This window comes from Parus major, chromosome 27, assembly GCF_001522545.3.
Source record: "Parus major isolate Abel chromosome 27, Parus_major1.1, whole genome shotgun sequence".
NCBI lineage: Eukaryota > Metazoa > Chordata > Aves > Passeriformes > Paridae > Parus > Parus major.
This window is the reverse complement of record NC_031796.1, coordinates 1,846,515-1,872,059: the sequence shown is the minus strand read 5'-3', so window position 1 is coordinate 1,872,059 and position 25,545 is coordinate 1,846,515. Positions and strand designations below refer to the sequence as shown.

The 25,545-nt window shown below is 63.3% G+C and overlaps 4 protein-coding genes and 1 long non-coding RNA gene across 9 annotated transcripts in view; 1 reads left to right on the top strand and 4 right to left on the bottom strand.

The window, feature by feature from the left end:
• Positions 1-51: 51 nt before the first annotated feature.
• On the bottom strand, positions 52-11,978 carry WNK4 (WNK lysine deficient protein kinase 4). 3 transcript variants are annotated; one of them, XM_015651174.3, is made up of 20 exons: positions 11,437-11,978; positions 6,273-6,445; positions 5,872-6,092; positions 5,634-5,791; positions 5,026-5,114; positions 4,732-4,951; positions 4,325-4,655; positions 4,034-4,164; positions 3,896-3,963; positions 3,665-3,806; positions 3,467-3,583; positions 3,238-3,393; positions 2,906-2,960; positions 2,632-2,766; positions 1,942-2,504; positions 1,634-1,730; positions 1,098-1,527; positions 783-985; positions 577-674; positions 52-497 (listed from the first exon to the last, which is right to left on the bottom strand). In XM_015651174.3, exons 1-20 carry the CDS (start codon positions 11,884-11,886, stop codon positions 480-482), a joined length of 3,855 nt encoding a protein of 1,284 aa, XP_015506660.1. In that variant the 5' UTR covers positions 11,887-11,978; the 3' UTR covers positions 52-479. The 3 variants fall into 3 exon arrangements, with proteins under 3 accessions (XP_015506660.1, XP_018864598.1, XP_015506661.1); XM_019009053.2 differs by having other exon boundaries at positions 52-500; positions 11,437-11,977; XM_015651175.3 differs by having other exon boundaries at positions 1,098-1,524; positions 11,437-11,977.
• Positions 11,979-12,260: 282 nt separating this feature from the next.
• On the top strand, positions 12,261-14,739 carry LOC107215326. The gene is made up of 2 exons (XR_001525155.3): positions 12,261-13,578; positions 14,546-14,739. It is a non-coding gene; the product is annotated as an uncharacterized LOC107215326 (long non-coding RNA).
• Positions 14,740-16,804: 2,065 nt separating this feature from the next.
• Positions 16,805-19,508, bottom strand: VPS25 (vacuolar protein sorting 25 homolog). The gene is made up of 6 exons (XM_015651424.2): positions 19,400-19,508; positions 19,107-19,252; positions 18,974-19,027; positions 18,522-18,610; positions 17,940-18,015; positions 16,805-17,447 (listed from the first exon to the last, which is right to left on the bottom strand). The coding sequence occupies exons 1-6, from the start codon at positions 19,444-19,446 to the stop codon at positions 17,335-17,337; spliced, it is 525 nt and encodes a 174-aa protein (XP_015506910.1). The 5' UTR covers positions 19,447-19,508; the 3' UTR covers positions 16,805-17,334.
• A 224-nt stretch (positions 19,509-19,732) lies between these two features.
• On the bottom strand, positions 19,733-23,406 carry RAMP2 (receptor activity modifying protein 2). Of its 3 annotated transcripts, none has more exons than XM_015650994.3 (5): positions 22,388-23,406; positions 22,091-22,241; positions 20,924-21,040; positions 20,438-20,514; positions 19,733-20,305 (listed from the first exon to the last, which is right to left on the bottom strand). In XM_015650994.3, the coding sequence occupies exons 2-5, from the start codon at positions 22,149-22,151 to the stop codon at positions 19,802-19,804; spliced, it is 759 nt and encodes a 252-aa protein (XP_015506480.1). In that variant the 5' UTR covers positions 22,152-22,241; positions 22,388-23,406; the 3' UTR covers positions 19,733-19,801. The 3 variants fall into 3 exon arrangements, with proteins under 3 accessions (XP_015506480.1, XP_015506481.1, XP_015506482.1); XM_015650995.3 differs by having other exon boundaries at positions 20,438-20,511; positions 22,388-23,404; XM_015650996.3 differs by having other exon boundaries at positions 19,883-20,305; positions 20,438-20,540; positions 22,388-23,319.
• Positions 23,407-24,039: 633 nt separating this feature from the next.
• The window catches only part of LOC117245554 (basic proline-rich protein-like), a 2,409-nt gene continuing 903 nt past the window's right edge, over positions 24,040-25,545 (bottom strand). The window contains exons 3-4 of the mRNA XM_033520015.1: positions 24,731-25,518; positions 24,040-24,276 (exon numbers count right to left, since the gene is read on the bottom strand). Of these exons, the coding sequence (XP_033375906.1) occupies positions 24,076-24,276; positions 24,731-25,518 (989 nt within the window). The 3' untranslated portion in view covers positions 24,040-24,075. The remainder of the gene's footprint in view (positions 24,277-24,730; positions 25,519-25,545) is intronic.

Sequence of the window (25,545 nt, the reverse complement as noted above, 5' to 3'; positions counted from 1 at the left end):
GCGGGGCGAGCAGCCACGCGTCCTGCCCGACAGACACACACGCACAGCCAGTTTGTATTCAATCCGTGTTTATGAAAACTCTTTCCCAATACCAGTTCATAACAAAGTGCTCCTGGTGCTCCGGCAGGCGGGGCCGCAGGGAGCTGAAGCCGATCCGCAGGGTGGGTGGGCTCTGCTGCAGGGCTGAGCTGCTGGCAGGGCTGGAACAACCCGGGCGCCCTCGGGGTGGGCTCAGCTCCTTACAGCCACGAAGGATGGATGGAGACACCTCGCACGTGTCCAGCAAAAGGGCTGGGGACAGAGGGCAGACACCTGTGGGACAGCCCTGCACCAGGCCAGCACTGCCGCCCCTGCCAAGCCCACGGCTTCCCTGCTGCTGCGGGCTCCAGGCAGGGGGAGCAGGGAGTCCGGGCTCCGGGAGGTGCGGGGGCTCTGCCCGCCCCGGGGCAGCAGGCACTTGGATGAGGTAGTTCATGGGATCACTCTTGGCCAGCCGGCTACTGGGGAGAGAAGCAGCCGTGAACGGAGCGCCACGGGAGGGCCGGGACCGCCGTGGGGTCCGCCCCTGTCCCTTACCATGCGCCCCAGGTCGTCGGCGAAGGTGACGCCCTTGCTGAGGCGCTGCTCCTGCGAGCCCGTGCTGCTGCCGCTCAGCGAGTTACGGCGCATGATGCCTGCGGGGACAGCGGCCCTGAGTGAGGGCAGCCCAGCCCGGGGGTCCCTGTCCTGCAGCCCCCGCCCAGCCCGGCTGCCCGGGAGGGAGGGGAGAGCGGGGCCGGCACCTGCGGGCTGCGCCAGCTCCAGGCGCTGCAGGCTGTTCCGACGGGAGGGGTTAAAGCTGCCCTTGGAGAGGCGGCGCTGGCGGCTGGACAGCATCGCAGCGGGCGAGACGATGCCCAGCGGTGGCTGCTTCCCCATCCGCAGGTACAGCTCCTCGATCTCCTTCTTCTGGGCGCTCTGCAGCTGCTGCACCTCAGCCAGGTGCCTGCGGAGAACACAGGGCTTGGCAGCGGGGCCTCGGGGAAGGGACAGCGAGCTCCCAACCCCGCCTGGGTGGGAAGATCTGTTGCCTCCCAGGTGCGGCCCCCCCTGCTCACTTCTGGCGCAGGTTCTGCAGCTCCTCCCAGATCTCCTCGTCCTCACTCTCAGTGTCATCGCTGCTCACGTAGGACAAGCTGCGAGAGTAGCTCAGCCACACCTGGCTCAGCATGGCCTGCGGCACATTTTCTGTGCTCTCTACCCCAGGACCCTCGCCTGGGTCGCTCCCCACTGGCACCGCAGGCACCGTGCCCCCCTCGGCTGACACCTCCTCAGCCTTGGGGTCTCTCTCCGCCGCCTCCAGAGGCACATCCGACTCGCTGCTTGAGCTCTGGCTTGTGTCGGGCACCGTGGGCGGCGGGGAGCCGCTCGCTGCCGGCTCCGTGCCGTGCTGCTCCCCGTCACTGCTGCCCAGCACCGGAGAGCTCACAGCCAGGTCCTTGGCTGGTACCACCTGGAACCGGCCCAGGACCTGGGGCTTGGCTTCTGCTGGGGACAGGGGCAGCTGGTGGGGTTCAGGGCACATGGGCTGGCCAGGGCACTGCAGAGCCCTGGCACGGGCACAGGGCACAGCCTTGGTGCTGCCCCCCTTTACCTTCATTGATGGGTGAGAGCTGGGCCTTGGGCACGCTGGGGGCTGGTGCCTCCGAGATGATCAGAGAATGGCTGGGCTTGGGGGCACCGGGCAGCACCTGTGGGCACCTGAACACCATCAGCAGCCCCACCCCAGGTCCCGCCACATCTCCTGTCCTCCCCTCTGTGCCCACCCACTCAGCCCTCCCTGCACCCCAGTGGCTTCACAAGCCACGAGGCTCCATCCCATCCCAGTGCAGCATCTGCAGCAGCCACCCAGCCTCCCTGACACTGAGCAGCCCTGGACAGCCCCTGGACACCCACACTCACCGTGCCGCCCTCTGGACTCCCAGCTGTGGGTGTGCTCAGCAGCTGCAGAGGGCTCCCCACGGCCTCGCTGCCTGTGGGGCACATTGGGGCTGGTGCCAAGGGGAGGGAGGATATGGGCACCCCAGCAGTGGGGACATCAGCTCGCACTGACTCCAGGATCCCACTGCCAGCTGGGACTGGCTTGTCTGTGCTGGTGGGGTCGGGGTAGACAAAGCGTGGGGCACTCAGGACAAGACTCTGTGGCCGTGGCAGCAGCGGTGGGTAGAGGTGCCCACCTGAGCTGGCAATGGAGGAGACAGTGTGGGCCACGGTCATCACTGCCAGGGAGAAGACATTGGCCAGGGACAAGAGGGGGGCAGTGGGGGACAAGGGTGTGCTGGTCACAGGGGAGCTCAGGGGACTGCTGGGCTCACAGGGAACGGGGGATGTGGGGAGAGGCTGGGGGGACAGGAGGGCTTGGGGCAGGGCTGGGGGGACAGGCCCCCCTGGGGTCCTCTGGGGAGTCAGTGTTGGTGTCAGTGCTGGTGACGACGTGAGCCAGGAGGGAGTCATCGAGGCTGAGCCTGCAGGGAGAGAATCATCAGGAGCAGCCCCCCCAGGGCCCTGCCTTACCCCTGGCCAGCACCTGGAGCCAGCGAGCAGCTGGCAGCCCCAGAGCAATGAACATGCCTGCCCTGCCAGCACTGGTACCTGTGGGGGACCGTAGAGGCACCGGGGCTGCCAGCGGCTCCACAGGACTGGCCAGGTTGGTCTCTGATGGGGAGCGGCTCAGCAACGGCAGGACAGGGGACTGGACAGAGAGGCTGGGACTGGTGCAGCTCAGGTCTGTGACACAGGGGTGACAGCCAGGCTTAGCCAGGGCAGGACACGTCCTTTGAGACCCTCTGGGCTTGGCTGAGGCCATTGCCTGCCCTGCACGGGGCTTGGGGAGACGGGAAGGGCCTGCACAGGGGCACTGACGTACCACTGAGTGAGGATGAGGAGATGGAGCGAGAGAGCCCCTGCAGCTGCAGGTCCACCTGTGAGAAGGATGAGCTGAGCCCAGCACTGGGGCAGAGGCCCCAGCCAGGCTGTGCCAAGCCCCCGCTGGGCCCCACCCTGTGGGGATAGGAGCTGGAGACTCTTCTGGGCTGGGGAGCACCTTGACTTGTCACAGGAGCGGGCAAGTGACCACAGGAGGATCCTGCACCCCAGCCCTCCCCCCTGGACTCCCTGGGGCCAGGCAGCATCCCAAGCCATGCTCAGCAGCAGCAGCAGCAGCTTCCCCAGCGCTGGCAGGGCCAGGCTGGCACTCACGGGACTGCCCACAGCACTCTCAGCCTCGGGGCCCTTGGGCAGCTCGGTGCCGCTGCGCCCGTCCTTGCGGAGCAGGGTCTCCACACGGTGGATGATGTCCCGGATGCGGTTGATGAAGCTGTCCCGCTCCGACTTGAGGATGAATTCATTGTGGACCTGAGGGTGGAGGGGCCGGTCAGCACCCAGCCCAGCCAGGCAGACCCCACCTTCACCCTCACCCTGCTCTCACCATGGCAGCTGCAATTTCCTCCGGGTTGTCCCCATCCAGGTCAAACTTGAAGGTCACCATCTTGTTGTTGTAGGTCTGCAGCTGGCACTCCACCACTCGGTCGCTCTTGTCGGAGATCTGTGGGTGGCAGGGCTGGCTCAGCTTGGGAGAACCTGCCTGGCACCTGCCTGGCTCCTGCCCGGCCCCTGTGGCACTCACGTTGGTGATGCGCAGCCTGGACCGGGCTCGGCGCCGCAGCAGCTTCCCCGAGGCTCGCTTGGGCGGCAGCTTGGCGCTCTGCTCGCTGGCCGAGAGCCCCTCACAGCCATCACTCATGCCTGACGCCACATCTGAGGTGTAGCTGCAGGAAGCCCCGGCTCTGGAGCATCAGCATGGCCGTTCCCAAGTACCACACTCCCTGCCCAGCCCGTGCCTGACCCCCAGCCTCACCTGTCCACCGAGGAGGAGAAGCCGCTGGCGGGTGGCAAATGCTCAGTGGGCAGCTGCACGGCGATGCTCTGCAGGGAGAGGACGGGGTGAGCCGGTGCCGCAGCTGCCCCGAGGCCCTGCCCGTGGGGCCGTGCTCACCGTGGGGAAGCAGCGCACGGGCCGGGTGGGCGGTGGGCTGGTGGGGTCCACTGCCACAAAGCTGCGATGGGCCAGGTCTGGGGAGTCCAGGAAGCCAGAGGAGCTCAGGTACCCATCTGTCTCACAGTCGGCTGTGGAGGAGTGCTGGCATGAACCGAAGCCAGTCCCTTCCCTGGCTGGGCAGCTGGGAAAGGGCTGTGGGGCTGGGAGAAGTTGACAAAGCCCCTCACCCTCCTCCCAGCCCAGGTCCCCCGCTGCCCCCCCAGCCATTGCCCCTTGGTGCCTACGCACAGGTGGCCGAGGAGTAGCTGGTGTGCCGGTAGGTGAAGTGCTGGTGCTGGTCAGCTTCGGGCTCCTCAGGCTCCAGGGGGAAGGTGCTGCTGAAGGCAGAGTCCCCAGAGCCAGGGGTGGCCAAGGCAGGCGTGGGGGCACCAGGTGACAGCGGGGACTTGAGCTCCTCCAGCAGCCGCAGGACACCTGGCGGCTGCTCTGGCTCCGCGGGCGACGGCGCGTCCTGGGCGCGCTTCAGCTTCTCCCGCTTGCGCTTGATGGCGACCACACGGTCCCGCACGGCCTTGGCCACCAGCTTGTAGTCAGCCTCACAGACAAAGCCCAGGACCACCTGCACGGGAGGGAGCTCGTCACTTCAGGGTGTAGGGACCCCGCAGCACCCAGGGCTCCCCCATCTCTGTACCCACCATCTCCTGAGCCACCTCCTCTGCCACATCCTTGTAGAGCTCAAAGAGGAACTCGATGGCGTTGTTGTCCTTGTATTTCCCGTGCAGCTTCTTTGTGTCATCCATGCGCAGCCAGAGCTTGAGCCCAGACTTGACTCCATCATCCTCCTCAGCCAGCTCCACATGCACCCCTGTGTCCTCCTGGAAGAAGGAATGCTCCAGCAGGTCCTGGATGGTGTACCTGCAGAGAGCACAGTTCAGCATGGGCTCGGGGCCAGGGGGGACCCTGCCACCCCGGCCCAGCTCTGCTCCCACCTCTCGTTCTTGTCCATGCGGATGCAGCCCTCAATGATCTCCTTCAGCTCGGGCACCTTCACCTTGTAGAAGCTGCTGGGCTTCAGGCCCTGGGGGTAATGAGAGTGAGCACCTCCTGTGCCAACCCTCCACAGCATGAGGCTCCTGGGGCCAGGGAACAACCAGCCCAGGGCCCCACGAGCTCTGCAGCAGTTCCTGTGGCCAGGCCACGTGTGCCTGCACGGGCCAGGATGCCCCAGGGCTCTGAGTTTCCATCCCAACAGGCAGGAGCTGGCTGTGACCGGTCAGGGCAGTTGCAGTGCCCCAGGCCAGGGTGACTGAGCAGACTGCTCCTGTTCCACCCCATTAACGCACTGGCAGTGGCTGGTGCAGAGCCAGGGATGTGGGATCTGGCCTAGCCATGGCCCCATCACCACCACCCACAGCTCCATGGCCTGGCAGAGCAACCCCTCACTGCCCAGACTAACTTCAGCCACTCACACAACCTGCACAGTGACACATTTTGACAGCAGCAAGGCCTGACAGCTCCAGCTGACAATCCCAGCCCCTTGGCCTGCTTCCTGTGGGATCAGCCAGCAGCATCACCCGCAGCTGGGGCCCAGCCTCACCGAGGTGACCTTGCGGTAGATCTGGGCGGCGTTCTGGCACTCAGAGTAGGGGTACTCCGAGGTGGCCATCTCCAGCATGCACATCCCAAAGGCGTAGACATCCACGGCCTCGTCGTACTTCTCCTCGTACATCTCCGGCGCCATGAACTCGGGGGTGCCTGGAGGCAGCAGTGCAGCTCAGGACCCCGGGGATGTCCATCCCCTGCAGCCCCCACAGCTCCCACCAGCCCAGCCCCACCTATGACACTCTTGGCAAAGGAGGCTCGCTTGAGTGTGGCCAGGCCCAGGTCCCCGATCTTGACTGAGCCCGTGGGGCCCGTGATGAAGATGTTGTCACACTTGAGGTCACGGTGGATGATGGGGGGCGAGCGAGTGTGCAGGAAATGCAGACCCTTGAGGATCTGCCGGCTCCAGCGCTGCAGCACCTTCAGCTTCATCTCTTTAAAGCGCTTCAAATACCTGCCAGGGACCACCAGGGCTCAGACCTGCGGGGCTCAGAGTCGTGCCCCAGCCTCGGCTCCAGCCCACCCTCCTCCCATTGCCGTGCCAAGCCCGCCCAGACTCAGATGAACACACAGGGCAAGCAACAAAGAGCATCTTAGCAGGGACCCTGTTCCCTCCCCCGCACGCCCCAATCACGTTTTCAGGGTGCCAGACGTCATGAGTTCTGTGACCAGCACGATGCAGATCTGGCCTTTGATAGTTGACTTCCAGGAGTCGTAGAAGCGGACGATGTTGGGATGCTGCAGCCCCTTCAGCATCTCCACCTCCTCACTGAACCGCTGCCGCTCCGTCTTTGACAGCTTCCGTGTCTGTGGGAGCCAGGGGGGTGTGAGGAGGGCACGTGGGGTCCTGCCCAGCACAGGGGGGGTCCCCTGGCTACAAAAGACCCTCACGTCTCCATCCCCACTCCCGACATACAAGGCAGAGGAGGTTTCTGTGGTCCCAGCACAGAGCCCGGGTCAGACCTGCTGTCCCCCAGCACAGTGGCACACACATGGCTGGGGCCACCCTGGGCTGTGGTCCCCCACCAGCCCAGTGCTCTGGGAGGGTGCAGGACAGAGGGGACACCGAGGAACCCACGCAGTTCTCACTGCCCCGTGCTGGGGCCACATGTCCCCACTCCCCTCACTCAGCCCCCAGCTGGAGCCCACCACGCTCAGGACAGGACCCCACGCTGCAGCTGGAGGGGACGTGGGGGGCTCTGCAGGAGCCGCTGCCATCCTGCCCTGTGCAGACCCGATGGCCGTGGCTCTTCTGCCCCCACTGGGGCACCATCAGCACTGGGCTCTGCTGGCTGAGTGCTGGGCCAGCCTCAATGAGGCCTTTGTTGGGGAAAGCAGGCGGGGGAGGCTCCAGCCCAGGTTTTTCCATGTTCCTCCTGCTCGAGTTAATTAAAGTGGAAACACAAGCCGAGGGTGCTGACTGCAGCTGGGGCAGGGGCCAGCGGAGGGGCGGCCCCCTCATCCTGAAGGGAGACAGCCCCAGGGTGCGGGAAGAGGGGAGCTGACTGGCCAGAGCTAGAGGAGCCAGGTCCAGCCCCAAGCACGGCAGCTGCGAGAGATCAGCCCTGGGCAGGGGCAGGAGCAGTGACAGCTCCACCACAGCCTGGGGTCCTGCAGAGCTCAGCTGCTGCAGAGCCTGGGGGCCTCCAAGCTGGGACCCCTGCCCAGCCCACATTCAGAGGCCAAGGAAACTGGAGCTGCCACAAAGCTCCCACCACCAGTGCTGCCAGAGCTGTGCTCGGCCTCTTGGCCACCATCCATCAACCCCGTCAGCTTTCGTAATATTTTCATTGCATCACAGGCGGCCCCATGCCTTGGCTGGAGCTGCTCCATAATCCCCCCACATTTAATACATGCTCGGGGACAGGCTCAGCCCAGACGAGAACCTGAGCCTGCTGCAGCGGCATGAATGGGACCTTTCATATGGAAGGAGGAAAACAGCACCCGAACCCCTGCACAGGCAGCAGCACACAGTGGCTTCCCCGCCCAGTGCCGCTGCCACCATCAGCCCCCCGGTCCCCTCCTCCCCAGTGAGAGGTGTCCAGAGGCTTCACTGCACCCCACAAACCTGCAAGGGCATGAGGAAGCTGACATGGGCTGTGAACTGGTGGGGAGTCATGAGTGGCCACTGCTCTCCCAGCTCAGCGAGAGTGGAGAGCAGTTGTGCCATGCCCAGTTCCAGGCAGAGCCCCAGCACAAGGCCAGCTCTCCCAGAGCGGCTGGAGTAAGGTCTGGGGGAGCCAAGCATGTCCCCCAAGCCTGTGCCAGGGCTGCTGGGCTCACTTGGCATCATTCCTTCCACATGACCAAAGTGGCGGCAGCTCCCGCTCCTGTGCGTGCTGATCTGTCCCTGTTGAGTGTGGGCATCAAAGCCCAGCCTGGCTGGAGGAACAGCGGGAAGGGAAGGGCAGGGAAGGGCAGACAGGGCTGCCAGCACAGACATGGCACACAGCATGGGCACACCACGTCCTCTCCTAACAGCACCCGCACAGGGTGGAGGAGAACACCGGGGATGGTGGCATGGGGACCATGAGGAGCTGGGTGGCAATGGTCCAGCCCATCCTGTGAGCCAGGAGCTGGCTGCTGAGGAGCCCAGCACAGCCAACACCAGGAGCTGAGGCCAGCGCAGGAGTCGGGAGGGTGGGACGGAGCGGCGGAGGGCGGCTGTTGCCTCTGCAGCAGGAGGCTGTCCCCAGCTTGGCAGCGCTGGTGCTTGGTGCTCTGCAGCGCTCACAGGGCTCTGCCATCCCGCAGCCCTCGGCTCTCCTGCTCCTGCAGCCCTCCAGGGCCCTGGCTCTGCACTGCCACTTGTACTCTGGAGGGGTCATTCAGAGCAACACCGTGCTGGGGCACAGCCAGCGCTGGAAGGTGCCCGGCGCTCGCCCCAGCCGTGTCCACAGGCACAGGGAGGTCCTGGGCACCCGAGAGGAGCCAGCTCTCTGTCAGCAGTGGGTGCCACTGCCCTCCCTGTGGCTCTGTGCTCACAGCCATGTGAGTGCACACACAAGGTGCCCTGCAGCCCCAGGGCTGCTGGCTAAGGTTACCTGCCCAACCTGGGCGCCGGAGCCAGGGGAGGCACAGCAGTGCCTGCTGCCCTGAATGCTCTTGCCCACCGGGGAACCCCAAGGGGTTCCACAGGAAAATCGTACAGTCAGGTATTTACAGCCCGACCCCACTCTGGGCCTCTGGTTTCCTCCCTGCTTCCTCTTTCCCCACCGCCCGCAGCACCTAGGACAGAAATAGTGCCAGGCTAAAGCTGGAAAGCACAAACAGTGGGGCTGTGGAGCTGGGCGGGAGGCACAGACAGACGCTGCGTTCAGGAGAGGGGATGGGGATGGGCAGGTCCCCAGAGGGGGCTCACAGGAAGACAGAAGACAGACAAAACCAGCCTCACCAGGCTCTGGGCAGGGAAGGACAGGACAAGGACAGTAGGGACAGCTAGGTTTGGGATTGGGATCCATCACAGCAGCTGAACCAGGTTCTCTGGTGCAGAACAGGTCAGGCCTGAGGTTAAGTATTCATTTGGAATTGAAAGGCAATAGAAGGAGAATTGTGAAGTGCACAGGACAAAGCTATTTTTAAAATAGCAGAACCACAACCATTTTTATTTGTGGTTCCAAATCCCATATTTGTGTCACAGTGTCCAATTCTTTGCATGATTGCTGAAAAAAACAAACTTCTAAATGTCTGCATCTGTGCTCTTAGCCCTTGTGGGACACGGATTTGGATACAAGAGACACTGGATAAAGAGCAGTCAGTGGAACGGAGCCAAATACAGGGTGGGGAGGGGAGAGGGCTGGGGCAGGGGGGTTGCAGGACAAGCACGGGGTGGGAGCAGCGACCTGGCTGCACTCCCGCGAGAGGGGTCGGGTCTGCCAGGTCTTCAAACACCATGGGATGCCCACAGGAGGGTCCCCAGCAGCAGCTCAGCCTGGACCCCAGCCTCTCCACAACCACCCCAGGGGACAAGTGAGTGGCTTCTGCCACTCCTGCCTGGCTGGCTCACACCACCAGCAACAGGGCCAGCATGTGCCTGCTGGACTGGGACATGGAAACATTTTGCTTCCCAATTCCTTTTTCCGCTCCTGAGACAGTGCAGGCTCATCCCCTCCAGCACTGCCTGCACACAGGCACAGGGAAGAGCAGGGTGCAGGGAATGAGACGCTGCCAGCCCTGCTGGGTGCCAGGCCCTAGGGCAGGGGAGCTGAGGCACAGCTGTGACATGGGGCTGAGACCCACAGGGAAGCACTGGGGACAGCTGACTCATGCAGAGGAGGAAGGTCCTGGGCTCACCAAGCAGCTGTTCCAGTGGGTAGTTGCCACCTGAAGGGACTCAAGAGAGCTCAGGAGCATTTGGACAGAGCTGTGGGGCTTTGTGAAAGCAGGAGAACTGAGCTGGCTCTGAACTGAGCTCTCAACAACTGAAGCAATTGTGTAACCCAGGGGGATGGGGGGCAAATCTTCACCTTCCTCACTCAGAGGCCATAGTCAGCCCCTCTGGAAACCACCTGCCAGTCTCTCAGGATCTCTTCTTGCTCTGCTGGGCTGCAGCCACCCCAAGGACCCAGCCCAGGCAGCTACCTGCAACTGCACTGAGCTTTTAGGAACAAGACAATAAACTCGCAAGACACGTTTTTCTGTGTCAACAAGGACTTGGACCTTCCCACCACAGCAGCCATCCCAGGCTTAGGAGCCTGTGGGAGACTTTGGACCTCACCAAAGCCCCTCCCCAGGGGCTCCAAGAATAAAAGGTAGTCCCACAGCACAGATCTCCCTGGGCACCTCCATGGACAAGATCAGGCTCATCAAAAGCACTTGAGTGGGAAAAGGCATTGTGGAGGAACACTATCACCACTGCTCTCAGCATCCTGCTGTCAGGAGATGGAGGAGTGTGGCAGCAGAGAGGAGACAGGGACACTCCTCAGAGACCTGGAAGCACAGGTCCAGCTGCAGGCTGAGAGCCCCTGGCAGCATCACAGAAACCACACACAGGTGACCACGCACACACTTCAGCCAAGGTCAAGCAGGCAGAGAGCACCAAGGTCGTGCTGTACCCTGCTCCCAGCTGACAGCCAGCCCCAGCTCGCTGCAGGCACACACCCCAGAGCGCACCAAGGGCTCTTGGAGCAAACTGTGGAGGCAGCTCCAGTGCAAGCACAGGCAGGCGTGCAGAGAGGGCACTGCTGCCCTCGCTGTCCTCCGGGAGGGAAAGCTGCGAGCTGGTAGCATCAGAAAGGCAGTGGGATGCTCAGCCCCAAATCCACCTGTAAAGTGCCAGAGCAGGGACTGGCATCAAGAACATGGGCACCCTGGCACACTCCATAGTGCAGGCAGCAAGAAAGCAAATGGAAAACAGCACGTGATGAGCAGGAGGGCCAGGAGCGGCGGCACTAAGCAGGAATCTGGACCCGGGCCAGCAGACCCACGAGGCCCCAAGGCACTGGCAGTGATGGGCACAGTGCAAGGCAGCGAGGGGAGCCCGCACCCACCTGCAGGTCCCTGCCCTGCCCTTCTGCTGTGGCCCGACTGCAGCGGGGCACCACAGTCACTGGCAGAAGCGGAGGCTCGAGGGTGCCTGCCCTCACCGGCACAGGCTCCAGCCCGGGGAGCTGCCCCGTGGGTCCCGCACAGCACCCAGACAGGCAGCAGTGGGTAGCAGGGTCAGGGCCGGGGAGGGCTGCACACGCCAGGGAAACTGGACGGAAGAGGGTCCAAGAGCCTCTCTCGACCCCCTTGCCCCGGGGCGGGGGCCTGGGGGTGCGGGCAGGCAGGGGCGGAGGCGCTGGCAGGGGCCGTACCTGCAGCTCGCACCAGGCCACCTCCACCCAGGTGTCGGTGTCGAAGCCCTTGAAGACCGTCTTGAAGGCTCCTCGGCCCAGCTCGATGTCGAACTTGAGGAACCGGCCGTCGGGGGAGGTGGCGACCGCCCGCGTCTCCACCTCCTCGCTCTCCGTCTCCTCGGGTTCCCGGAGCTCGACAGCGGCCGCCGGCGGCGGCGACCCCCCGCGGGCTCCGTCCGGTGCCGGGTACCCCAGCAGCTCCAGCTCGGCCGAGCTCCGCCGGTTGAAGCGGGAAGAAGCACGTCGGGAATCGCGCCCCGAGGGCCGCCGGCTGCGGCTACGGTGCGGGGTCCGTCCGGTGAGCCCTGGACCCGGCTCCGGCTCCGGCTGCGGCGCGGAGCCGCTGTCCGCCCGCTCCGCCTCGGGGTGGGACATGGCTCCGGCAGCGGCGGGCTCGGCCGCCAGCATCGGCTCAAGCCCGCTCGGAGCGGCCGCTCCCGCGCAGCTTCGTACCCGTTGCCTCCGCCACCCCGCAACCGGGAGCGACCGCCGAGACCCGGTCCGGCACCGGCCCCGGCACCGCCGCCGCTGCCCCGCCCGGCGGCACCGCCCCCGCCCCGCCCGGGCCCGCCCCCGTGCGACCGCCGCCCCCCGCCCGCGCTGCGCCACCGGCCCCGCACCGGGCCGGGGCACGGCACCGACACCGCACCGGCACCGCACCGGGCCGGGGCACGGCACCGACACCGCACCGGCACCGCACCGGCACCGCACCGGGCCGGGGCACGGCACCGACACCGCACCGGCACCGCACCGGGCCGGGGCACGGCACCGACACCGCACCGGCACCGCACAGGCACCGCACCGGGCCGGGGCACGGCCCCGACACCGCACTGACACCGCGCCGACACCCACCGGGCAGCGACCCCGGCCCCGGGACGCTGCAGCTGCAGACACGGGCTGCGAGCAGCGGCGAGCGCCCCGCGCCCCGGCAGCGCTCCCGATGAGCCCGGGATGCCGGGATGTCCCCTCCCAGCCGGGGGTCAGCGCCTGGCGCCCACCCGGAGCCGCTCCTTGCCGTCCCCTCCCCGCAGGACAGCCCCTTCCCTGCCGCCGCCCCCGTGGGGCTCCGGGGCTGCTGTGACTAACGCAGCCGGAGCAGGGACGGAGGAACATCCCTGCTTTAAACATTTCCTCCGAGTTTCTGACTCGGGTCCCGGAGCAGCGTGTCCCGGAGCAGCCGAGTCCCACTGCCGGGACGCGAGTTCCCCCTCACGCTGCCCCAGACAATCCCGCTCGGGTTCACTACGGTCCGAAATCCTGAAATTAGGGTCACGCAAATAGGAAGAGTCGAAGGTGTGTGTCAGCCCCGCGGGAGCCAACAGCCGGACAAGAGCGTGTTGTCTCTCCAGGCTGAAGGAGAAGGTTGTTCTGCCGGTGAGGCTGTTTACACAAAACACAAAGCAATTGAGGCCACCGCTAATTTCTTTTCCCTGAGGTCAGATTGTTTCTACTCAACGATACCGGAAACATTAAGGAGTGGATCGACAAGGGAACACAGTCACGGTCTCCTAAACGCCAGCCTGGCACCCGCAGGGTGACTGGGGCTGCTGACCTGCAGCTCGGCTGTGGCCACGTCCCGCACGGCTGCTCCCCACAAATCCCTGCTGGCAACAGGGAGGGACAAGCATTTAATGAAATGCTCCTGTCCAACCTGTGTCAAACTGCTGGTCTCTGCTTTGCTACCTCCACCCGACCCAGCTCTTCCTGCCCAAAGCTTCCTCTCCAGCAGCAGAGGAGCCAGAGGAGCCAGGTACCTCCTTCCCAGCCAGGAGTTTGGCCGATGGAGTAGTGCCGAGAGCTGCTCGAGCAGTCCTGGCCGGTGTGCAGGGAGCAGCAGGCACATCCCCACTCAGCTCTGCTCGGAGCATGTGAGGGGCACGGTCCCAGGTGAGCAAGCAGCGCTGGCAGAACACCACGTCCAGCACTGACCCTGCAGGGCTCTGCCTGCTGCTGGAGCACCGCGTGCCCACGGCCACCGGAGCCAAAAGGCCAAGGCTGGCACAAGTGCAGTGCTTGCACTGGCCCTGCCATGGGTGACTCTTGGGTTGTGAGATGCAACATGGTTTGACTCAGCTCTGTTGAATGATGCTCTTTGTTCAGGTGAGCCTTGCCCAGAACCTGCCCGCTTCTCAGCATTGCCACAAAGGGGGGAATGCTGCCCAAGGCCCTGTTGACTCTGTGGCTGTCCCCATACAGGGGTCCCTGCCAGGGCCCATGCACTGCCCAGGCTCAGGAACGCAGCCCAGGCTGGCAGGGAGCCCCAGGTATCCAAGAAGAGACACAGAGCCCGGTAGGGATCTCAGCTTGGTTCCTGGCAGGCTCATGTCTCCTTATCAAGGGTTTCCATTGTGAAATGAGATGCCTTGGAAAATCCCAGAGGAGCAGGGGAGTATCCCAGTCCAGTGAGGCCCCTGCAGACAGGAGAGGAAATTAGGGGTGAAGTTTGCTGCAGCTGCTGCCCTCCCACACCTCCCTTGTGAGTGGTCTGAGAAATTCCCTAAATGATCCCCCAAACACCACTCCACAGCAGAACTTGGCAGGGGGGAGGCAGCTCAGGCAGGGGAACAGGTCCTCTCCTGACCTGGCCAGGAACACCAATTTACAGCCAGCTTGGCCTGAAACCAGAAGGCTCCTGTTCCACAATCAGGCGCCCACTGCAGCTCCCCAGCGCTATCAGGGTGACATTTCTGGGCTGCAGGTGCCAGTGCCTGCCTTCGCTTTGAGGAACCGCCACAATCAGAGAACATAACCCATTTCTCGCCTGCATTTGGCTGCCAGAAAGAGTACAGAGGACTGTGCAATCACTCTCCTCAGAATTAGATCATGAATCAAAGCCCTGCTCAGCTCCAGGCTCCACCAAGCCCTGCCAGGAATTGTCTGTTCTGATCCCAGAGCTTGGGGCAGGAGCACAGAAGGGCCAGGGTGGGTCTGGATGAAGGGGATGTACAGCTGGGGCTGCACAGCACAGGGTGCCTGTCCCAGGAGTGCTCCAGGGACACCCAGGGCTTGTTTTAATGTTGGCTTCATCACCCATGGAACCTTCTGTGTCTCTCACCCTAACTCACAGGAGGGAGGTGGAGATGGCACCCAAACCTCAGCCCTGGCTGCAACCCTGGGCAGATCACTGCAGAGGATTTCCTCAGCCTGGAGGCACAGATGGAACCTGCCTGCACGTTCATCCCAACATATCAAGTTATCAAACTGAAACAGTTCTTGCTCCTGAGCAGCTGCATTAAAATAAAACCTCTCTTGGAATCTTTCCTCCTTGACCAGTGGGATCCAAATGTGCCCAGCCTGATAGTGCCTTATCTTGGCCCCAGCCCCTCTGAGCTCTGCCTCGCCCTGGCCAGAGAGCCCTAATCACCATGGCCAGACGTGGCAAGGGCCTCCAAGGGGCCACAGGAGGAGGGGGTTGTGCCAGCTGCTCCCCCCACCCAAAACCACCCTGAGCCACCTCCTCCAGTGAGCCCCTCCCCAGGGCTGTGTGGCTGGGCTGGACAGCACCTCCACAGAGGGACATCTGCTCCCTCCAGGGCGGCAGCACCAGCCAGCAGCAGCTGCTCTGCTCCCAGAACTCATGGCATAGCCTCAGCAGTGACACCTCAGCCTCAGCAGTGACACCTCAGCCTCAGCAGTGACACCTCTCCCCAGCCCAGGGAAACTGGTCCCACGGGGTCCCCACAGGTACAGCTGGATGTGGCCTCTGTAACCAGCCCAGAGGGTGTGGAAAAGGAATTTTACACGATGTCCACTCTGCAGAGGGGATGTACTCTTCCTCCTCCTCCTTCTCCCCCCCCTCACTGAGTAAGCAACTAAATAGGAAGCTGAAAAAGAGAAGGGAATTGCTGCCAGGAGTGCCTTGGAATGAAAAGCTGGTTTTAGGCTTATCTAATGTCACATCAGCCATTTCCTAAGAAGGGAGCAAATTTAATTAAGAACACAGACTCCCTCAAGGACAGCCAGGTTACATATGGCACTCCCAGCCTGGAACACGGTGCTGGGAGGTCGGAATTGTGCACACAGACAGCAAGAACAGACACTCCAGGCTGGCTGCTGAAGGCTCATTGTTTGGGAGCAAATGCAGACACCTTCAGGCACAGCACCCTGGCTCTCTGCAGGGGTACAGGAGCAGCAGGGCAGGCAGAGCAACCACGGAGGGAAGGGAAAATGCAGGTGGCATGGGGAGGAAAGCTGAGGCAGATCTTGGACATGGGAACAAACCCAGGGCAGACACTGGGAGCACATAAATCCTACACACAGACTTTGCTGGCTGCAGACATAGAGGGATGATCCCTGACGAAGCAGAGACTGTGCCAGCTGTGGGGACAGATGCACTGCAGAGCTCATGGGACATGCCATGGCACAGCTGGCTTTGCTCAGCACTGTCAGTGCACAGCAGGACCATGACAGAGCTCGTAGGGGTGGTGGTCCCCAGAAAAGAGCCCACATTAGCCTATTGTGCCAGTGACTCATTACAAGAACTGCTGCTGCCTTTGTTGAGCAGAGAAGTGCTGGCACTCAGGAATTCCTCCACAGCACTGCTGAGCCTGGCATGGAGAGGAAGACTGGGCTCCAGCACAGTTCCAGAGCAATGTGCCCACACCAGGGCAGCACATCCCACCGAGTTCAGGTCAATGGGCTCCTGCTACAAAAAAAATTTTTACATTTCACAGCCCCTAGACTCCAGCATCTCACTGACATCAGCTGTCAGGAGCAGGTGAGCCAGAGCTGGGTTGTCCCTGAGGGCAGGGAACACCAGACAGGGGCAGACAGTGGCAGCCTGTGGGGTGCAAGTGTCATCTGCTCTGCTGGATGCCCAGACTGACCACACTGGCCTGACCTGAGGTCACTCCAGCACTGCTCCCAAGCTCTGCCAGTGCCATGCACACAACAATCAGGGCAAGGTGATCCTGTCCCAGCACAGCCATCTGCTTCCCCAGGACTGACAGGGTCAGCAACTGCACCTGGGCCATGGTTTGTGACAAGGTGAGGACTTTGTTATCAGCACTGAGAGCCTAAAGCTGAGTCATCCCTCTCCCAGCCACAGTGGTACAGAGCTTACCCCATCACCTCTGCACAAGCCCAGGGGCTTCCAGCAGGCTGCACATGCAAATTTAAAGTAAATGTTGTCCTGAGGAGGGCAGTGAGTGTCCCCACAGGCCACAACTCTGTCAAGTGGAGAAATGCACTTGTGCTGCTGCTTCCCACCCTGGAACCACTGCATTTCCCTGGGGCAGTGAGGAAATATGACTGAAGGGCAGAAATGTGGTACACTGCTCTGTTTTGCTTCTGATGGAAAAATAAAGATAGATGAAAATAGCCAGGCTGCTCTATAAATACATCTCATTTTAATCACCTGAAATTAGTTCCCTGGCTTCCCCCAGCCTGCTTGGCAGCAAGTGCATTTCCTTATGCCACTGAGGGCTTCCACAGCATAGCAATAATGGCCAGTCCCCAGCTCCTGCCTCGCCCCTGGCACTGCAGCAGGACTGCAGGACCCAGGCTCGTGGCTGGCAGGGATACAGGGGGGCCTCTGAGGCCAAGCTTGACCAACCAGCTGGGACTGCTTCGAGGCCATCACAGGAACAGGGACCAGCAGCAGTCCAGTTTCACTTCTGGGTGGTCCCTCTCAGAACTGCCTAGAGCAGCTTTAGCCTCTCAAGCACATCAACAGGGAGAACAGACAGACAGAGGATCTCAGGATATTCCTAAGTCTTTGGAAGGGCTCGCAGACTCATCTTGACCCCAGAAATCCCAAGATGCAGCTACTTGCAGTCACAGTTTGAAGCCAGGCCCAGAGAGCAATGCTTGGCTGTGAGACCTGAGACTGCAGTGGGCAAGGGGAGGAGACTCCTGTCAGAAGAACTTGACGCCTCGGCCATCATCCAACGTGATAATCTCAGCCTTGTGCTCCTGCTGCAAGGCTTGCAGGGCTCGGAGCAGCGTAGCCTCATCCAAGCCATGAAACTCTAGGGAAGGACAACAGGAAAAAAAATAACATCAGGAAACAAACAGGCTTGTGGAGTCCAGAGACTGGGGGCAGTGATGCTGAGGGCTCTGAAGAGCACCGTAACACTACAGCAAATCCAGAGTCATGGCTACACTGACAAGCTCATCTCTACATCTCTGCTTTGGGAACAGAGCCTAAAGGTCATCAGACAGCAGTGATGAGTCACAGCAGCCTGGAATGCAAAGCAGGAGCTTGTCTTGAAAACAAAACACCCCTTACCACACCAGATAAAACGATAGGCACTGGGGAAAATGCAATTACAGAGGGGGATGATCCTGCAAAGTGATAAAAGCCTTTGGAGCAGCACGTGCCAATGGCGGGAAAGCGTGACTTTGCATCTGAAATTTCAAAATATTTAATCCTCAAAACTTTAGTCTGACAGTCAACTGTCTCCATGCTCCAATCCAGTCTGCTCTGAAAACCTGCTCCAGAACATGAGCCCCAACTTCACCTTCGTTCTCTGTATCATCTCCACTGGCCAGTTCGTACAGTGTGAACACAGAGTTGGTCAGGCCATTCTTTGACACCTGGAAACACAAAAGCAATATAGCAGATTTCATCCATGTGGCTGAACATCCTTGTCAGGTCTCTCACACATCCTGGAGCGTGTAACACAGAGCGTGCACAGCACTTGATAAACAGGAGCACCCTGGACACACACTGGGGCAGAGGAGTCAGGAGGTGCAGGCTGAAGGAATGAAGACAGTTCCTCTCCTGCTGCTTTGCTCTTCCTGCCTGTGTGTTTCACAGTGAGGACTTGGACCATACAGAGGCCAGGCAGTGACACTGCCCTGCCCTCACCACGGGACAGCCAACGGAACCGAGGGTGGACAACACCACCCACCGTTCACACTGCGGCTCACAGCAACTGACAAGCTGCTAATAAGTCCTCCCCTCTCTGCAACAGAGAGAAGTGCAAGGAGAAAGGTAAAAGCAGTGAGGAAGCAAGCAGTGGTCTTTTCCAAATGGCAGCCAGGACCCCCCATCCTCATGGACACAGCCTGGTCTGGGTGTGTGGTCCCTGTGCTCTCACCCATTGATAGATGAGCTTTCCCCATTCTTCTGGTCTCTTCCACATGATCAGGAAGCTGGTTTTGTTTTTATCTAACCATTCCAGGTTCCCTAGAAACAATAGGGAACAGGGATTTAAGCAGAGCACACGTCAGAAATAAGGACCAAACATGCAGATTTCAGGACACACGCAAACACTGCAGCCAGAGGCAGCCTCTGCCCTACAGTCCACGCCAACTTCCTAAATATTGCCGTGTCTACAGAAAGTGATTTCTCTGTCGAGCCCTCTCTTCCCCACGCAGCTAAATCTGCCTGCAAAGGCAGGGCCGGCTCCTGCAGAGCCCGAGCAGCTGATCCCCCAGCCGGGGACGGGCAAGCCCCGGCCCCGGAGCTGCCCAGGGGCTGCTGCCCTCCCTGCCCTGCGCTCCGCGGGGAGCACGGACGGACGGACGGACGGACGGACGAGGCACCCACCGTTCTTGCGGAGCTCCTCCAGCACCACCTGGATGGATTCCAGCGGCAGCTTCCCTGGGCGCGGGTTAAGGAAGCGTTGACGGAGGTGTGGGACAGGGGCGAGGGGGCGGCGGGCACCGGGCCCAAAGGATACGCTGGAGGCGGTGGTTGGCGAAGAGCGGGATGTCCTGAGCCTCCCGCACCGTCATGGCGGGCAGCCGGTGCTGCTGGCTGTACGCGAGCGCCAGCGCGCACCAGGCCGCGAGCTGCTTCTGCCGCGTCTCGCCATTGGGCTGCAGCCTGTGGGGTCGGGTCAGCACGGCGGCGGAGGGACACCGACACCGACACCGGCACCGGCACCCCCGGCCCGCGGCGCCCGAGCTCCCCGCCCCGTCCCACCCCCCCAGCCCCAGCCCCAGCCTCAGCCCTGGCCCCGGCCCCGCTCACGTGAAGAAGGGCGGGAAGCTGTACTGCCAGGGCCACGCGAAGCTCATCGCCACCGCCGCCGCCACCGGAACCGCCACCGGAACCGCCGCTTTCCGCCCCGCCCCGCCCCGTCCCGCTTCCGGCCCCGCGCGGGCCCCGCCCCCGCCAGCAGGGCCCGCCCCCGAGAGACCACGCCCCCGAGAGACTACGCCCCCGAGAGACCACGCCCCCGAGAGACCACGCCCCCGAGAGACCACGCCCCCGAGAGACCACGCCCCCGAGAGACCACGTCCCCATAGACCACGCCCCCCCGTGTAGCCCCGCCCCTCGGGCCGCCGGTGTCCCCGGTTCTGGTGGCCGGTGGTGGTCCCGGTGTGCCGCCGGTTGTGTTCCCTACGGCAAGAAGCTGCCGGCAGGCCCGTGCTAGGAGGGCGCTGGCGGTGGGAGGTGGCCCGGGCCGGGGCCGTGGAGGGATCGAGCGGCCGAAGAACCAGCGCCAGGCGTGGAGGGAGAAACGTTTAATCCCGGGCCGCAGGGTGGGGAAGGCGCAGGAAGAACCGGCCGCCTCAGCAGCGCGGGTTGGTGACCCCGAGAGCCCACCGGGCGGTTCGGGTGGTCGGGGGGCCCCGCAGCCGGGGGTCCGTGCCCTGATGCGGGACGGGAGGGCAGCTCTAGGCTTGCGCCTTGCCGTCCTTGCTGCGCCAGATGACCAGGGTGACGAGGAAGGGGATGAGGCAGATGGGGGCGATGATCATGGCCAGGAGCACATCTTCGGGCGGGTCGAAGTACACCGGATGCTCCAGGGTGCAGTTGTGGAAGTAGAGGTAATGGCTCTGGAAGATGTACTGCTCGGCCAGGGCATTGGGGTAGCTGTAGTTCAGGTGCTCGGCCCAGTACTCCAGGCAGGCCTGCAGCTCGCTGTAGGGCCTGGGAGGAGAGCGGGGACACGGGCAGGGGATGGGTACCAGAGGCACAGAGCCCAGACCAGCACTGCCCTTCTGGACTGCCCAGCCCCTGCACCCTGCTACAACTGGGGAAGAAGGTCCTGCTGCCCCGTACCTGCTGATGACTTTCCACTCGCACAACTCCGATGTCGTCACATTCCTCATCAGGTCGACGAAGTAATTCCAGCACTGCTGTGTGAGGTCGATGTAATTCCCCACTGTGAGGAAAGGTGCTGAGCACAGGCAGCATGCCTCTGCCCACAGTGCATCCCTGCCTGCCCCTGCTGCCAGGTGACATCTGGCATCTGGAGCCATGCCCAGGCCAGTGGTAGAGACATCAACAACAGTGAGGGATGGATCCCACAGCAGTCCTGGGATGCTGCATGGAGCCTGCAGCAGCCCAGGGCAATGCCAGGGGCACAGAGGGAGGACTGGCTGCCCCCACTGTGGGCAGTGGCAGGGAGAGTTTCATGGCATGTGCCAGCTATTTTTGGGATGGCTAAGGGAAAGGAGGGGTCATTCTGTGGCACAGGGCTAGCCCTGGCCAGATCACCATTTGTCCTACAGTGCTGCCTGGCCTTCACTGAACCCCGACACTCACCCATAAGCTGGGCTGTCCTGTTGGACATGACCATGGGTGGGCTTGTCCCAGCGTCCTGGCTGAAGCTCGTTGTTGTTGTCACGGAGTCTGTCTGATAAAGGCCAGCCCCCAGGAGCACTGCAAGAGGGAGGGACATAGGGTGAGACAGAATGTAGGGTCTGGGGGGGGTAAGAGTGCTGACAGGGCTCCAGCTGACAAGAGCTGCCCTGGCTGGGTCTACAGGAAATAATTGCTTTTGGGTGTCCCTCAAGGGACACTGGAGCCAGCAGGTGGGGCACAGGGGGCCAGAGCCTGGCACATGCCGGGGCTAGGGCGTCCAGCCCCCCATATGGGTAGGGACTGTGGGGAGGGGCTAGCCAGGCAGCAGGCAGCTATCCAAAGGTTTGGAGGGGCTGTTTAGGGGCTACAAACCCTGAGCCGTGGTCACAGCATGGGGGTAGACTTGGACCCCCACCCATGGGGAGCCAGCGTGGTGCTGCGTTGCAGTCGGACAGGGCTGGGCAGGAAGAGGAAGCACTGGCCACAGCACAGTGCTGGAGAGAACTGCTGGAGTGTCCCTCCGCCTGCCATCAGTCCCACACCCAGCACAGCCTGCCAAGGGCGTGGGGCACGTCTCGCCTGGCCCACGGGAGCCCCATGGCTCGAGGAAATTGCCTGATCAATCTTCTGCCCTTGGCTGTGGGCCTGAAGTGTGGGGCATTGATGCTGGCTCTGTGGTGAATTGCCAGAGTGGGCCCAGCTTGGTCTATTTGTGGAGAGCTCTGGCACAGCTGGACACTGGCCACGGGGTGCTCCTGGGCTGGTACACTGGCTGTGGTAAGGGCAGCCCACCCTGTCCTGATCTCTGTCCCTGACAGCCCCATCCAGTCCCGCTACGGGTGCTACAGCTCCTGTCCCAGCCCTTTGCAGGGGCTCTCTGCCGGATCGTGGATGTGCGCGGTGGGAGCCGCCCCACAGCACCTGGTGCCCACCTGCCACTGCCCCCCGGCCATGCTAGCGCTGTTTGCCCCGGCTAACCTCGGCGTTGACAGGCTGGTCCCATCTTGGGGTGGGGCGATGGGACGGGCTGAGTCAGGACCCTGGCCCCAGGCCCCACGAGTGGGAGGGCGGCCACGTGCGGGGTGTTTCGGGCTGCGGAGCCCCCGGCGCCGCGCCCCGCGCACTTACCCCAGAGCAGCAGCAGCCCTTGGGAGACGCGGCCGGAGCTCATGTGCGCGCGCGGTGCCATCCTGCCAAAGCCTGCCGGCTAACGACCGGGACAAGGATTTCAATGGAAATAACAGGAAGCAACTCCTTTCCTCTGACAGGGGCAGTTTGACTACAGGAGACGTGTGAAAAATGAGATTGCTCAGTGCTGCTCTGAAGCGGCTCTCCCGGCGGGACCCTGCGTTGTCCCGTGCGGTGCCGGCCCCCGCGGGCATCGCTCCCGCACCCCGGCACCCACGACACCCGCGCCTCACCCACCGGCCTGGAGGATCCAGTCCCTGCACAGCACGTCCAGCGTTACGAGGCCGCGATTTGTTTACTTGTGTATTTCTCTTTAATCCTGTCTGGGCTGGGTTGTGAAATCCCTCGTCTCCTGCGTGGAGGGCAGGCAGCCCAGCAGCGGGGGGAGTGGACGGGAAAGCATAATGTCCCCGGACGGGCGCTGCCGCCCGGGAATGGGGGCGTCAGGGGGACCCACGGCCCCAAAACCGCAGCTTCTGGTTCACCCGGGCCCCACAGGAGCCACTGCCGGGGCAGCCCCAGCTCCTGCCCCTGGCCAAGGAGGGAAGGGTGATGACACAACCTACCCCCAGGCACGAGGCCGAGGAGGTGGGGAGAGGGCAGACACTTGGCCGACCCTGGCAGTCCTTGGCTCCAGTGCCTTCCTCCTGCACTGACCAGCCTGGCGCCTGCTTGACTCTGCTAGAGCCCCCCTTCCTGGAGCAGATCCTGTCCAGGGGCCCATGTCGCCCGATGCTGTCACCGAGGGTGACTTCAGCCCGCGGCTCTGGGGCATTCCGACACGGGACCTTTCACGCCTGGCCGGGGCAGAGCGCAGCCCAAAGCCTCCCCTTTAACAGCCGCCTGCAGGCACTCAGAGCAGGGACTGCACTGCAGTGAAGAGCAGCTCGGAGGGACCCTCCCTGCTGTGGATCGCGCTGGGCTTCAGCTCCCCAGCAAAGGTCCTGGCAGAGCTCTCTGATGCTTCCCGGGCTGCAGCAGCCACCTTCTGCGGGCCAGTGGCCACATCTGGAAGTCATCCCCAGCACTCCAGTGGCTGCAGGGCTGGAGCCCCCGGTCACTCTTTCTGGTGGAGCCGGCGGAGCCTCCAGCCGGGTGGCAGGAGCCACTGCCAGGGAGACACCCAATGATCTCAGCGCGGCCCCAGGGCTGGGACGGCCGCTCCCCCTCCTGGGCCATCCGGAGGGGATGGGCAGGGACAGGACGGTGGCTGCCTGCCAAGGGCCTGGGCTCCCCACCCAGACTGGCATCCCCGGCGTTCCCTGCCAGCCCCCACCTGGGGTGTGGAGGAAGGGGACCGGCCAGTGCAGGGTCAGTTGCCTGAGACTCTACTCCCAGTGTTCCCCCCAGGCAGATGGAGGGATCTGGAGCCCCGTCCTCAGCCTCCCCTTGTGCCATGGGACCCACTCCAACCCCAGGGAATCCCAAACTCCCCATCCCTGCTCTGTCACCCTCACCCTCAGTCCTCTCCTCTCACTCATTAGTTACCAGGATTGGGAGGGAAGGAGGCTGTCACTGGCCCCCCAAAGACCTGGGGGCACCCAGGAGATGGGCACCTTCTCCCTGGGATTTGAAGCCCTTTCTGGGCTCTGCCAAGTGTGAGGGCAGCTGCAAGGGGCACGAGGCAGCTAAGCCCTTTGGCCACAGCCACACTGTGGGGCCAGCTGCCCGGCTTGGGGAGCCTGGCCTCTGTGCAGCTGGTGAAGTATTGAGTGTGGACCTGCAGGAAGGTGTTGAGGATGGCCCCAGGCCAGGGCAGGAGAGCAGCTGGGTACCATTGGGAGCTGTGGAGGGGACAGCATGAGGCCAGCCAGCAGGGCAGGGGACACATCCCTGCGATGGTCCTGCTCTGAGTGTGCCTGCAGCACTGCTGGTGTATGGGGAGGACAGCCAGGATGGCAAGAGGGCAGCTCTGCTCACCATCCTCATCCAGTAGTCACCTGGAAGGACAGACTGTGCCACTGGTGGTAGGACCTGTTGGTCCAAGGGGTGCTGGACATTGCCCTGCCAGTGGTAGAGCCCCCCACTATAGCACTGCTGCAGAAGCCAGGGATGGAGCCACATGGGACATGGCACCAGGGTATTACCTTCATCCTTGAGATCCCCATGCTCAGTGTTCCCATGCCCTGCAGCAAGGAGACACAGAATGCCACAGCTGCACAGCCAGGATCAGCCCCAGTGCCCAGTTGGTGGTCCCATTACATCAGAGACCCCTTCTCCTCCTCCCTGGCCAAGCTGAGCACAATAGAGGTGAAAGGGCTAAGGGAACAGGGGACTCCTGGCTCTGCCTTGGCCTTTGCAGGCTGGAAGAGAAATTTATAAACCAACACCAGCCCTGGGGGCAGAGAAGTGCATGGCAAACCCTGCTCAGAGATCCTCCAAAAGAAGGCCAGGAGGGGCAGGTGAGCTGTCCCCCAACACAGCTGCACTGGGACAGAGGAGAGAAACAGTTCAGGGGACCTAGCTGGGGACTCGCTGTCTGCTAGACACTGTGCCCACCCCCCTGGGGCCTCCGTGCAGCACCCCCAGCTGCCTCTGCCGCACCCGCGGGACCAGAGACAGGACCATGCAGAAGAGCACCTGTAGGCCAGGGAGCATCCTCATCCTCCGGACAGCGGGATCCCTGAGCCCGGGCTGGGGCTCCCCGGGCATCAATCCCGGACCCCAGCCCGTCCCAGCACGGTCCACCCGCTCCCAAATCAACGCCCGGGAAGGTCGGGGGACGCCGGGCGCCCGCCCCACCTGACTCAGCGGAGCTCCCAGATGCGGGCGGCATGCAGGGCTGCGGGAGCGGGCCGGCCCTGCTCGTCCCCCGCAGTCACCCTGCCGGAGCCGCGGGGAAGGGGTGCCCCGGGGCAGCCGGCACTCCGCACCGCTGACGGACGGGGCCCCGCCGGGGCAGGAGCCAGCTCCGTCCGCTCCCCAGCGCCGGGGCCCCCGGGGCAGGAAAGCTGCCGCCAGCAGCCGCTTCCTGCCCGGCGCCGCCACAGGGAGGCCCGGCGGTGGGGCCAGAGGGACCCGGCACCACCGGGACCTCTCGTCGGGGAGCGCGGCCACGCCGGGCAAGGCTGTCCCGGGGCCCGGAGGGCGGCAGAACCGGGCGGGAACGGCGCTGTCCCAGCAAAGCGCTTCCCGCGGGACCAGGCCGGGCCCGCAACAGGGGCCGGGGCCGGGAGGGCCCGGGAACACCGAGAATGGGCGGGCACGGCAGCGAGCAGCTGCGCTTAACCCGTTCCCTGCAGCTGATCGGGGTGTCCTCCAGGCTAGAACGGGTCCGCTCCACCGGGGCGGGGCAGGCCGTGCGCCCCGGCCCCAACTGCACCGGCGGCGGCGACGCGGGCGGGGCCTGCGGATGTGAGGGAGGGGGCCTGAGGCGGGCCCGGGCGGGGACCGGG